Source organism: Podarcis erhardii (assembly GCF_964252035.2).
Source record: "Podarcis erhardii genome assembly, chromosome: 13".
NCBI classification, from domain to species: Eukaryota; Metazoa; Chordata; class Lepidosauria; order Squamata; family Lacertidae; genus Podarcis; species Podarcis erhardii.
Window position 1 is genome coordinate 38,473,822 of NC_138502.1, and position 14,072 is coordinate 38,487,893.

At 45.7% G+C, this 14,072-nt stretch overlaps 1 protein-coding gene and 1 long non-coding RNA gene across 4 annotated transcripts in view; one reads left to right on the forward strand and one right to left on the reverse strand.

Moving 5' to 3' along the window:
* The window catches only part of LOC309328072 (la-related protein 6-like), a 31,604-nt gene that overhangs the window by 1,748 nt on the left and 15,784 nt on the right, over positions 1-14,072 (reverse strand). For 2 of the 3 annotated variants that reach the window (XM_081837974.1, XM_081837973.1), the window contains exons 2-3: positions 4,849-5,019; positions 1,851-2,064 (exon numbers count right to left, since the gene is read on the reverse strand). In XM_081837974.1, coding sequence (XP_081694100.1) covers positions 1,851-2,064; positions 4,849-5,009 — 375 coding nt within the window. In that variant the 5' untranslated portion in view covers positions 5,010-5,019. The remainder of the gene's footprint in view (positions 1-1,850; positions 2,065-4,848; positions 5,020-14,072) is intronic. The other variant, XM_081837975.1, reaches the window with a different exon arrangement.
* Positions 90-11,623, forward strand: LOC309328348. Its single transcript, XR_014150803.1, has 3 exons — positions 90-395; positions 9,432-9,499; positions 11,191-11,623. It is a non-coding gene; the product is annotated as an uncharacterized lncRNA (long non-coding RNA).

Sequence of the window (14,072 nt, forward strand, 5' to 3'; positions counted from 1 at the left end):
GAGATTTGCATGCTTTAAAGTAATAAATTTATTATTATTATTGGTTTTATTAGATTGATTGAATTTATATACCGCTCTATACCCGGAGGTCTCGGGTCGGTTCACAGAATGAAATCAAAATATAAAACCACAAAATGCATAATCAAAATAAGAACAACTGCCCAATAACACCCCCACCCCAAAGAGCGAAGTTTTTAATGTTTGAGGTGTTACTGTGTTTATTTGCGCAGACAGGCGGAGACCCCCCAAACCCCAGGCAACCCCCGGGTGGAATAATGACACCTGGCAACGTGTTATGGGATTAAAATTGGCCACAACTTTATTAAACTTTCAGATGTAGGAAGACCTTGGCTTAGGCATTGGGCGAAGATCTGGAGCCGACTGAGGACTAACAGGTAAGCTACACCCTCTGTTGTGAATGTGGGGCGGTCCTAACTCTACCTGACCAACTCCCCTGGCAATGCCCCGCCCCCAGCCAGGATTGGTTAATTGTCAAAGCTAGGTGGGAACCTCCAGGTACCCAGCTGGGGGGGGGGGGTGAAGCAGGCTACATTGCCGGGATTCTCATAGTCTGGGGCGGGCTGCGGACAACCACACAAAAGCCACCCCCCAGTTAATGTGGGGAGCGGTCATTGCTGGGGCAATCCAGTCAGATGGGTGGCATATAAATAATAAATTGCTATTATTGTTATTGTTGTTATTATTATTACCCACCCATCTGACTGGGTTGCCCCAGCCACTCTGGGCAGCTTCCAACACATACAGTATAAAAACAACAAAACGTCAAACATTAAAAGCTTCCTTAAACAGGCCTGCCTTCAGATGTCTTCTAAAAGTCTGGTAATTGTTGTTCTCTTTGACATCTGGTGGGAGGGCGTTCCACAGGGCAGGTGCCACTACCAAGAAGGCCCTCTGCCTGGTTCCCTGTAACTTCATTTCTCACAGTGAGGGATGGAGCTGTGCAAATATTATTATTATTTCCTCAGGCGCAGCTTGCTAAACATGTGATCACTGCTACAGTGGCTTGGAACAGAGCATACATCAGACACAGAGTCAGACCATTAGTCCTTCCAGCTTAGCATTGTCTGTACTGAGCTGCAGTGGTTCTTCAGAGATTTGGAACAAGAGTCTTTCCCCTTGGAAATTGCAAGAGATTGAAGCTGGGATCATTGCCATGCAAAGCGGTTGCTTGACCACTAAGCTATAGCCCCCTTCCCCCAAACTGCCCGAAGACAGAGGTCCATAGCTGTCAACATTTCCCTTTTCTAAAGGGCAATTCCCTTATTCTGAATAGGATTCCTCACAAGAAAAGGGAAAAGTTGACAGCTATGCAGAGGTCGTAGCTTTGACCTTGGGATCCAAACGCATGCAAAAAATGGAAACAACAATAAATACCAACGAAAGAAGAGTGGCAGATGAAGTTGATGGACTTTGCGGAACTGTCGAAGCAGACCGGAAAAATCTGAAACCAAGGTGATCAAACTTTCCAAAAAGACTGGAGTAAATTGATACAAGACTTGAAGGACCATTGTAAGCAGTTAACAACACCAGCAGGGTTGTAAGAAGACTTGTAACGATAATTGTCACTGCCCTTTATTTATTTAAAAATTGTGACGTTCTGAATGAGTGACACGTAAAATGGAAAACATATAAATGCTATGAATTTTGAAAACCGTGAGGCAGGAGAGAGGGAAGTCAACAGGCTCATATGAGCAATAGAAGTAAAGTGGATAATGAAGATATGTTTAAATATTGTAAAATGGAAAATTAATCAAAATATTATATATATAAAAAAGCGCATGCTGTTCCACCCTCCTACCACAAATGCTTTCTGAGTGCCGCAGCCTTACCTTTTTGAAAGATGTCAGGAGCTTAATGCTGACGAAGCCCAACCTGTTCTTCTGCACGTGCTTCAAGAGGAAGGCATCCTTTGACAGGTTCTCATCAGAGAGGTAGAACTCCACCTGCGAGACAATCCTCCTGATCAGCTGCAAGTCGGGATAGGGCCGGGGGATGCTCTCAAACAGGTCCGGGCTGAGGAGGTCGCTCAGGTCGTAGGGGCTGCTAGCAGGAGGAGAGCGAGGGGGGGGGGGAAACCACACACAGAATTACTGCCAGCAGGTCAAAAGCGTAAGCAGATTCACATTGCTTCAGTCGTAGGAGAAGATACAGTGGTACCTCAGGTTACAGACGCTTCAGGTTACAGACTCCGCTAACCCAGAAATAGTGCTTCAGGTTAAGAACTTTGCTTCAGGATGAGAACAGAAATTGCGTGGTGGCAGCAGGAGGCCCCATTAGCTAAAGTGGTACCTCAGGTTAAGAACAGTTTCAGGTTAAGAGCGGACCTCCAGAACGAATTAAGTTCTTAACCCGAGGTACCACTGTACCTGGCAGATCAGACCAAAGGCTTATGTCCAGCATTTTTTTGTTTTGGGGGGTGGTGGTTGGTATTTGTTTTCTTCTTCTTCTTCTTCTTCTTCTTCTTCTTCTTCTTCTTCTTCTTCTTCTTCTTCTTCTTGTTCTTGTTCTTATTATTTTACTTTGACAAAGGATTAATAATAATAAATAAACAAGAATAAAATGTGCATGCCACCCCCAAGACCATTCCATTGTAACTATCCAACCTCCCAAAATTTCAATGCCTCTTGCGATGGCTTGACCCATTTCCGTTTTAACAATACAAATTCTACAAACGTCTTCCATATCTCCTCAAAATCATTTCTCCTGCATATTCCCCATCTTACCTTAATAGCACATGTTAATTTATCATTAATAGCTACATCCCACACCTCTTTATACCATTCTTCCATTTTATATTCTGCTTGCCCCTTCCACTTCCTCGCTATAATAACTTGTGCAGCTGTCAATAAATCTGTGAGCAAGTCCTTCACTGCCTGCAAACCTTCCACCCCATCGTAAATGGATAATAATGCTACCTCTGGACTTTCAGCCAGCTTTAACCCAGTGATTTCTGTTATCTCCTTATACACCCTTTGCCAGAAAATTGTACAGTCATACCTTGGTTTGAATGTGCTTCAAGTTGAGTGTTTTCAAGTTACACTCCGTGGCAACCAGGAAGTAACAGAGTGCGTTACTTCCGGGTTTCGCCACTCGCGCAAACGTTCAAAATGACGTCTCGCGCATGCGCGGCAGCAGCAAAACGCTACCCACGCACGCGCAGACATGCGGCCGCATTTTACGTTCTATTCAGGATGCAAACGGGGCTCCGGAACGGATCCCATTCGCATCCCGAGGTACCACTGTACATATTTACACCCCCACCACATGTGAACGTAATTCCCAGTTTCCTGGCACTATACAGGTCCAGCATTCTGACTGAATAGCGGTCAATCTGCTGTCTCTGTGAGGCCTGCAAAAGAGTTCCCACATACTAGGTGTACTCAATAGGAGTAAGCCACTGAAATTCAAAGGTGCCACACTTAATATTGTGGGGGGGGGGCTGAGGAAAGCTCCACCCCACATAATCACAAGAAGTAGCACACGCACACCATTTGAATGGCAATGACCACCAACTTGGGGGAGGGGGCCCAAATGCACCTTGGCTCCAAGGAGCTGGCTCCTGTGCTCCTCAGGCTTGGTTCCCCTCAGAGGCAGTTTAGGGGAGGGCAACCGGTTCACCCTTACAGGGCACCGGGCCAAGAGGGGGCTGCAACAACGAGGAACAACGGAAGGTGAGAGTCCGGCGGAGGGCGGGATTTTGGCATTTCACACTGCACTGCTGAAATTTTAAAGCCTGAAGTCCGCCACTGTTTCCTCCTCCCCCCCCCCCACATTGCACATTACATTTTTTAGATGCAGCGACTGGCACTGTACACAATATTCCAAATATTGGTTGCCCTGCAAATTCTAGATGAAAAGCAACAACTCCAACTGCTGAAAGCTTTCTTGACAGTTTCATGATCGTTCTAGAGCCACCAGACCCTCTGAGCTCTTGTTTATGAGATTTTTCTGCTTTGAGCAGGGCTTATTCCCAGAGTTTCCCAAACTTGGGTCTCCAACTGTTGTTTGTTTGTTTGTTTGTTTTTTACTACAGCTCCCATCATGCCTAGCTTACAAGATCAATGGTCAGGGATGATGGGAATTGTAGTCCAAAACCAGCTGGAGACCTAAGTCTGGGAAACACTGGTCTAGTTTGAAAGAAGGTCATCAATTTCCCTCTCAGCCTAGAGCAGGCTTTCTCAACCTTGGGTCCCCAAAGTTCGCTGGACTACAACTCTCATCATCCCTTGCTAGCAGGATCAGTAGGCAGGGATGATGGGAGATGTAGTCTGACAAGCTCTGGGGCCCCAGGCTGAGAGGGCACTTCTTCTGCACACCACTGGGATCGCGACAGCTAGAGCAACATCCCGTCCACTTGCTCGCAACAGGGATAAGAGAGGGAGAAGGTTTCAAGGCAGCCTCAAGAAGCAGTATCTCCAGAGGAGGACCATTGAGGAACTTGACTTGGGATGGACGCAGGTGGTGCTGTGGTCTAAACCACTGAGCCTCTTGGGCTTGCAGATCAGAAGGTCAGCAGTTTGAATCCCCGTGGCGGAATGAGCTCCCGTTGCTCTGTCTTGGCTCCTGCCAACCTAGCAGTTCAAAAGCACACCAGCGCAAGTAGATAAATAGGTACCGCTGTGGCAGGAAGGTAAACAGGGTTTCTGTGCACTCTGGTTTCCTTCCAATTGCACCAGAAGCGGTTTAGTCCTGCTGGCCACATGACCCGGAAAGCTGTCTGTGGGCAAATGCCAGCTCCCTTGGCCTGAAAGCGAGATGAGCGCCACAACCCCATAGTCGCCTTTGACTGGACTTAACCGTCCATGGGTCCTTTACCTTTCTACTTACCCATCCAGAGTCTCTGCCAGCTCCTCCTTGGTCAGCAGAGGGAAAGACCTGTTGGTGTGAGGGAAGAAGTGGAGAGTGGAGTACGGGCCGCCCTGGACCGGAACCGGACTGCTGCGCTTCAGGTGGGAGGCCAAGGCCATCTCAGGATTGCACAGGGCCATCGCCCTTCATCTGTTGAGATGGAGAAGAGGGTGGTTGGGGTGGGGAGTCACACAACAGCACAGCCCTCCAACAAGACTCCCCATGCCCAGAAGATCATGGGGAGCACCTGGAAAAACAACCAAACAGGTAGAGCGTGAGACTCAATCTTGGGGTCATGGGTTCGAGTCTCACATTGGCCAAAACATTCCTGCTTCATGACCCTCATGGTCTCTTCCAGTTCTGCAGTTCTATGATCAAACGCTTCCTGCAAGGCTCTCAGCTATAGGCCAGGCATCCCCAAACTCAGCCCTCCAGCTGTTTTGGGACTACAATTCCCATCATCCCTGACCTCTGGTCCTGTTAGCTAGGGATCATGGGAGTTGTAGTCCCAAAACAGCTGGAGGGCCGAGTTTGGGGATGCCTGCTATAGGCGATATCAGTTTCAAGCCAATTCAGCTTTAAGAAAGAGCAACACAATCGAAAAACTACTTTCAGCCCTGGATTGGGACACGAATTAAGGTTTTAAAGCAACCGAGCTGCTATGCGTTAATATACAAATACAGACCTTTTTTAAAAACAACCTTTTTTGGAGAAGGAGATAAAGAATAAAGGGGGGGTGTTTTACAGTCATGAAGGCAGTAACTGGAAAATCTTCAGACTTTCTGCATTGAGAAACGAAAACAAACTGAGAGCACCAGCTGGAAGGCTGGGAAAGTAACATCCAGCAAAGGGAGGAATAATTGAATAGATCGAGCATTTGACTATTTTGAAGAAATAATTGTATACACAACTGATAGGCGGATAGCTGGAGGTCTTTACTTCTCTCCCTTTTCTCTTTACTTTTATCTCCCTTGGGAGTTTATCATTATTCTTATATTACTGCTCTCTCTCACACACACACACGCTCTCTCTCTCTCTCTCTCTCTCTCTCTCTCATTGTACCTTGGTAAGAACTGCACACAGAGGAAGGGAAAGGAGAGTTTGTACCCCTTTTGAGAGCCTGTAAGAAGGGGAAGAGCCCAGGTGAGAGCTGGGAGGGTACACCTTCCTCTGTAGGGGATGAAAATTAAGATAAGGAAGGATCTTGTAGTTTCTTTTTCTGTTCCTTCTACCTTTATTTTGTTTCTTTACTTCCTGTAGATTGTATCTGAAGAAGTGTGCATGCACACGAAAGCTCATACCTAGAACTAACTTAGTTGGTCTTTAAGGTGCTACTGGAAGGAATTTTTTTATTTTATTCCTGTAGATTAGCTTGTTTCTTTTATTGTATTGTGAAAACTTGCCCCCAAAAATAGAAGCTACTTTCAGCACCTGTGCAAAGCTACAATTGTGAGGGGGCTTGGAGGCAGAGGTGATAAAGCAGTGACAGTTAAGCCATTTCATTTCTCTATCTAAAGTCATCCCTTAATTGCTGTTCTGCCACTCTTTGCAACAATTTCAAGTTCCTAGTCCTTAACTGTCAAGGCCTCTCGTCTATGCCTCTTCGTTTGCCCCCATTCATTTCCCACAGGCCCCTCAACTTGCACACCAAGCCTCCCATCCCTCCCTTCCTTTTTTCATGTATAACTTTTATTAAATTTTCTGTCTTACAATTTAGAATATTCGTTTAAGCAACCTTAAAATGCCAATGACTTCCTTTCTTCTCTTTCCATGGTTCATTTTGCATATCATAAATCCCTGCATATTTTACATAAACTAAACCATTCAGTAATCCATTATTACATCCATCAAAACTTGTTTACACTGTTGAATTTATTGTAATGCTACCAAGGTTTTCAAGTGTACACAATCTCCTCCCCCATATATTCAATAAACATTTTCCTATCTTCTTTAAAAGTATGTTCTTCTTGTTCTCTTATTCTGTATGACATCCCTCACTTCCCAATACTCAAGTACTGGTTGCTAGTTCCAGAAAAGGCACTCTGCATATGCCTAAAGACACATGTTTCCATTTTACCCTTCTGCTTGTCTCCCTATCCTCACTGAATCAAGATAGAGGTCAAGAATGAGTTTTGTCCTTAAGTCTCTTTTCAGGGTACCCTCCTGCTGCCAATTGAGAGACCATTTTTAAAGTGAAATAATAAAAAGAAACATGAACATCCCAGAGCCAATATACTCTGGTGTGTGGCAGGCCCTCTGGAATATACATTTCAACCCTAACCCACCCTTGCAGCTATAACGGTTCAAAAGAAGCTTTACCTAGATTCGAAGAACTCCTGCCAACGAGAGTCGCTCCAGGAGACTTTCGACTTTCCAAAATGGAGGTTCAGGGAAAAGGAAGGAAGGGGGGAAACAGAGACAAGAGCTACAGAGTGATGGGTGGAGAGCAAAGCCTCTGCACTGCTAGGTAGCAGGTTCTTAAGAGAGAAAGGAGCTCCATGAGGGACAGAGGGGAAAATCAGGTGGTGGTCCTTGAAAATTAAGGCAGCAAGAGGAGGAGGAGGAATGGCCTAAACAGAGATCTGCAGGTGAAGTCAATCTCCATCATTAGGTTCAATAGTTAACAGCTGAAACAAGGGAGCTTTGTGTGAGGAGACACATCAGTTTTCTCCTGTGCATGTTTACTCAAGGTCTCTCCAGACCGATGTGGGGTTTTTGTGGCCAGTATTTCCTGCAGCATATCACTGATGCACTCAATAATAGTGCACAAGTCGTGAATTTATTCTGCAGTGCTTCCCTAACGTTTTCACACTGTGGCCACATTCACAACATTATGTTTGAAACACTCTGATACCACGCTTAAACAGTCATGGCTTCCAACACCCCACCCCGAATTTCTGAGAGAATAGGGTGCTGAACGTTGTTTAGCAGCCCATTTTCCCCTCACAGAGCTACCGCTCTCTCAGAGTGGTTTCACAATCTGTCCGTCTTCACAGGGAACTCTGGGAATTGTGGCTCTGTGAAGGGAAAAGGAATCACCAACTCTCAGCACCCTTAACAAACTACTGCTCCCAGAATTCTTTGGGGGAACCCATGGCTGTTTAAAGCAGTATTTTTGTTGGCAACCGTCTGTCTCTAAAGTAGGCATGGCCAAACTTGGCCCTCCAGCTGTTTTGGGACTACAACTCCCATCATCCCTAGCTAACAGGACCAGTGGTCAGGGATAATGGGAACTGTAGTCCCAAATCAGCTGGAGGGCCAAGTTTGGCTATGCCTGCTCTAGAGGCAATGGAGTGCGCCTCTGCGGGTGAAGTAAAACTATTGGAGAATCACAGCACCTGCTGTAGCTGCAGAGACCAGTAATTTGTAACTGCTGCCTCCTGTGTTGGAATCGGTTCTGCCCTCCCCAAATGCAAAGCTTGCTTTAAAGGTAAAGGTAAAGGGACCCCTGGCCATTAGGTCCAGTCGTGACCGACTCTGGGGTTGCGGCACTCATCTCGCTTTATTGGCCGGCGTACAGCTTCCGGGTCATGTGGCCAGCATGACTAAGCTGCTTCTGGAGAACCAGAGCAGCGCACGGAAACACCGTTTACCTTCCCGCTGGAGCAGTACCTATTTATCTCCTTGCACTTTGACATTCTTTCGAACTGCTAGGTGGGAAGGAGCAGGGACCAAGCAACAGGAGCTCACCCCGCCGCGGGGATTCGAACTGCTCACCTTCTGATCAGCATGTCCTAGGCTCTGTGGTTTAACCCACAGCACCACCCACGTCTCCTAAGCTTGCTTTACGGTGGTGCAAAATGTATTTAATTGGGTTGTTTCATCCTTAGTACCATGTGCATCACTTGCTGAAATCAGTCTGTCTCGAGAGACAATAGAGTGCGCATCTGGGGGTGAAATCAAACCACTGCATGAGCAGCACTAAAGTGACCTACCTGGGGCGCAAGCCTGCACAGTGTGTATGGAGGTCCTAGGCTGCCCAAACGACAAGATTCCCTCGCTGGTGGGGTCCAAAGGAAAACAGAGCAGTACATTTAGCACCAGCTTGGCTGCAGGAGTTGCTGGAAGGAGGTGTGCAAGGCACCATTCAACTTTCTTAGGGAGTCCACTCTGGATTTGTGTAGGGCTTACTTCAGGCTTCCTCAACCTCGGCTCTCCAGATATTTTTGGCCTACAACTCCCATGATCCCTAGCTAGCAGGACCAGTGGTCAGGGATGCTGGGAATTGTAGTCTGAGAGGGGAGGGAGGGAAAATGGGGGGGGAATAAGGATGATATGTTTCTGGATAATATGTTTTGTTTTAATTTTGAATAAAAACGTTATTTAAAAAAAAGAAAAGAAAGAAAAATATGGTAAGTTGGTCAGTTAAGCCAGATTGATTCGTATGCTGTCGGTGGATTTTTGTTGTCTTGTTGGGCTGTGTATGTGATAAAGGCGAACCATATCGGGGTGAAGGCGTCTTCATCTGTTTGGCCCCGTGTCAGTTTCAGTTTATTGGTTAGTTTTTCTAATGCTGTTTCTCGTACTATTTGATATCATTGATCTATGCTTGCTCCTGACAGGTCTCTCCAGTGTCTGGCTATGATGCTTCTGGCTGCTGAGATTAGATGGGTTATGAGCTCTTTATGATGTGAGTCGCATTATTATCTTGGAAGACCCCAAAACACACACATACATACCCCACTCATACACAAAAACAGATCTCACTACAGCCAACCAAAGACAACCAACCACACCACCTAGGCTACACCCAACCTCCTTCACCACCAAGGAAATACAACAAGCGAATAGTAACAGAACCCACACAGCTGATGTTGACCCACACAAAACCCCACACATACACTAAGTAGAATAGAAGCCTTGCCACCCCACCCAACCCACCAATTCCCCCTCCCTTTCTCTTCCCCTTTTCTTCCTAACCTAACAATGTATGTGACATTAATGTCTCACAACAAATGAAACTGATCTGTAGAAAACACAACTTGAAAAAAGAGAGACAATGCACGTAATTTTTGTAAACTAAGAAATATTTAATAAAAAATATATTTTTAAAAACCCAAGCACAAGTCAGTTGGTGAGTTGATCTAACGGAAAACGAAATTGTGTCTTTTCTTTTAAGCAAATGCTTCCAGAACCTAAGACGGTGCCTGTTTGATCTTACGATCCTTCAGGGACTACGTTCTTAATTGTTCGTTGTTGCCATAGAAAGAAAAGTAACTGGCGTTGCTATAAATCAGCTAGGGCTGATGTGCATTGTAATCCAAGATGTCTGGAAGGAACCAGCTTGGTGAAGACAGTTACGAATAATTTAACCTCAAGATTTTAATAGCTATATGTAGCATAACTCTCATATTTCAGGAATATCCGTTTATGCACATATATTTGATCATATTCATGGAACGGTTGCAATTTGTTTTTAGGAAAGCCTGACTTGATTATTCACTAAACAAAAACAAAAAATTACTATTGGGGAAAAAAGAAGAAAGGCCCGTATTTTATGGACCAAAATAAAGGGAAACAATGTCAAATGAACCCCCCAGGTGGAAATAACAGGGCATGCACCTAACTTTCCCAAATCCAGTTTGTTGATTGGAAAACTATAAAATCAACAGGGACCCCCCGTATAATTTACCCCCCAAATCAGTCCTTTTTATGCCATACATAACGAGCGCCGCAGACAGACGTAATTTCTGCCACTTTCTCTCTAGCACACAATGGGCTCAAATCAGCGTTGGACGGGAGCCTCAATCTTTATGTATGCCAAATGAGGCAATAAAGGTTTCATGCTGGATAAAAGGAGCCCACGTCGGGCCAGTTTGATCAAGTATGAAATTGTGCCATTGCTGAACCAGTTTGGTGACTTGCAAAATTGTCTTTTTCTCTCCCCTCTAATAATTCCCGCCCCCGCCCCCCCATGAAGCCATCCCACCTACACACATACACACAAACTTCCCCCGCCTTGACTTCGAGGTTCACATCGGGCTTTGGCAGGTACAATTATAGCTTCTCTCGTTACATTTCTTTAAATACCGATGATTTTTCAAAGCACCCTCAAAAAGAAATAACATAAAGGGAGACAATTAAACAGCCAACATCCCAAAGGTTTTCATTAACTGTGACTCGCCAGAGTTATATGTGAGCTTGCGTTACCATAGATACAGTTGCTGGAGTTATTATGGTCCCAGGTTTGGGCTTATTTGGTGTTGTGTGCCGGCTCGTGTAATATAAATATAAACTTGTGCGCAAAGATATGTTTCTCCTTCTGTCAGCCCCATCTGCCGCTACCTGGCCCTGAAATGATGTTCTCGTTTTCTTGTCTAGGAGAGACAAGATGGGAGTGGGGTGGTGGAGAACAAGCCAAAATGCAAAAGCAGAAGAAGAAAATTGAACAGGAAGAGGAAAAACAGATGCCAATGGACATCTGTTGGACAGAATAAAATGGAAAGAAACAGCTAGTTGGCAAACCCCCCCCCCAAAAAAAAACAACCCCAGATGTTGGAGGGGACTGAAATAGAACTTGGGTGTCTTATATTTCATTATTTATTTTTAAACATTTCTATTGATGCTTCAGAATTATGGTGCTGGAGGAGACTCTTGAGAGTCCCATGGACTGCAAGAAGATCAAACCCATCCATTCTTAAGGAAATCAGCCCTGAGTGCTCACTGGAAGGACAGATCCTGAAGCTGAGACTCCAATACTCCGGCCACCTCATGAGAAGAGAAGACTCCCTGGAAAAGACCCTGATGTTGAGAAAGATGGAGGGCACAGGGAGAAGGGGACGACAGAGGACGAGATGGTTGGGTAGTGTTCTCGAAGCTACCAGTATGAGTTTGACCAAACTGCGGGAGGCAGTGGAAGACAGGAGTGCCTGGCGTGCTCTGGTCCATGAGGTCACGAAGAGTCAGACACGGCTAAACGACTAAACAACAACAACAACAAATCCCACCTTTCCAATTTTGCATTTCATGGCACCCAGCATGGAAGCTGGACTCCACCACACAGTGGTACCTCAAGTACAGTGGTACCTCGGGTTACAGATGCTTCAGGTTACAGACTCCACTAACCCAGAAATAGTACCTCGGGTTAAGAACTTTGCTTCAGGATGAGAACAGAAATCGTGCTCTGGCGGCGTGGCGGCAGCGGGAGGCCCCATTAGCTAAAGTGGTGCTTCAGGTTAAAAACAGTTTCAGGTTAAGAACGGACCTCCAGAATGAATTAAGTTATTAACCCAAGGTACCACTGTACCTTGATTTTTAGTTCAAAACAAAAGAGAGAAAGAGATAAAAAAATGCAACATTTTAAAATCTATTTTGCAGATCTGAACATTCAGATTTGAGGCATGGATTTCCCTCAAGCCAATTCGAAACCTGGTCCCTAAGTCACAGACGGTTGTAGGCCAAGCTTTGCTTAAGAGTACGACTACTGACACCAGACAGATTTAAGTTGTTCATGATGACCAATTTATGTTGATAGCTTTCGATGGGTTTGCTCTGAGCAAGACTGGGCTGGCTATAACCCGAGCAAATGTGTTCAGCGCCGTAGACCTTGAACTCAAGATGGTAGAGCGTGAGACTCTCAGTCTCAGGGTCGCGGGTTCGAGTGCCACACTGGGCAAAAAAGATAACTGCATTTGCAAGGGGCTAGACGAGATGACGATCACTGCAGATGGTGACAGCAGTCACGAAATTAAAAGACGCCTACTTCTTGGGAGAAAAGCAATGACAAACCTAGACAGCATCCTAAAAAGCAGAGACATCACCTTGCTAACAATGGTCTGTATAGTTAAAGCTATGGTTTTCCCAGTAGTGATGTATGGAAGTGAGAGCTGGACCATAAAGAAGGCTGATCGCTGAAGAATGGATGCTTTTGAATTCTGGTGCTGGAGGAGACTCTTGAGAGTCCCATGGACGGCAAGAAGATCAAACCTATCCGTTCTGAAGGAAATCAGCCCTGAGTGCTCACTGGAAGGACAGATCCTGAAGCTGAGGCTCCAATACTCTGGCCACCTCATGAGAAGAGAAGACTCCCTGGAAAAGACCCTGATGTTGGGAAAGACGGAGGGCACAAAGAGAAGGGGGCGACAGAGGACGAGATGGTTGGATAGTATTCTTGAAGCTACCAGAATGAGTTTGACCAAACTGCAGGAGGCAGTGGAAGACTGGAGTGTCTGGCGTGCTCTGGTCCATGGGGCCACGAAGAGTCGGACATGACTAAACAACAACAGATAAGATGATGCTCATGACCCCTTCTATGATTTGAATAGCTCACAAATTCGTTCATTGTTCCTGAAACACTACCCCTGGTGTATTTCCTAGTGATGAGCGACAATCCTCAGGATGGAAACAGGCAATGCAAGTATCACAACACGTGGTCTCCCATCCAATGTAAAACCATACCATACCCTGCTTAGCTTTGCAAATGTGCAAGCATTTTTATTGCTGCGCCAAGGCAAGGAAAGACCACATCCGGCAAATGCAGTACTACATGTTGCCAGCCCTTAGCCTGCCCTCTGAGTTGGAATAATATGGCAGTGGGGAAAAGAGAAGTGAATGTTCTTGGACAAGAAAAAAAATACAGTGGTACCTCGGGTTACATACGCTTCAGGTTACAGACTCCGCTAACCCAGAAATAGTACCTCGGGTTAAGAACTTTGCTTCAGGATGAGAACAGAAATCGTGCTCCAGCGGCGCAGCAGCAGCAGGAGGAGGCCCCATTAGCTAAAGTGGTGCTTCAGATTAAGAAAAGTTTCAGGTTAAGTACGGACCTCCGGAACGAATTAAGTACTTAACCTGAGGTACCACTGTAATTAATTCAGCCACTGGGAACTAGATGTACTTCTTTGGGGTCTTGAATTTTGGAGCGATGGGGCAGGCAGAAAACAGATCAGCATCTTACAGGTAGATCTCCAAAAGTGATCTGCAGTGGACCGGCACAGGTTTCTGGCTCCCACAGTTTAACAACAGTGGCCACAAAATGCCTTTCTCCTCCTGCTTCTAAATCAGGTGGATAAAACCTGAGCTTTGCACTTGGCTCTGTTTTTGAGATCTAACAAGCCTGCAGTCTGACCAGCTCCACCTGAAGCCCTCACAGCGGCCCATCTCACAGAAAATTGGACTTCAATAAGGGATACTTGAGGTTGCCGGCGTTCTGCCAACAGATTCGCCCTCAAGTTGTGTGGACTGTTGCGTTAGCAGAAAAAAAA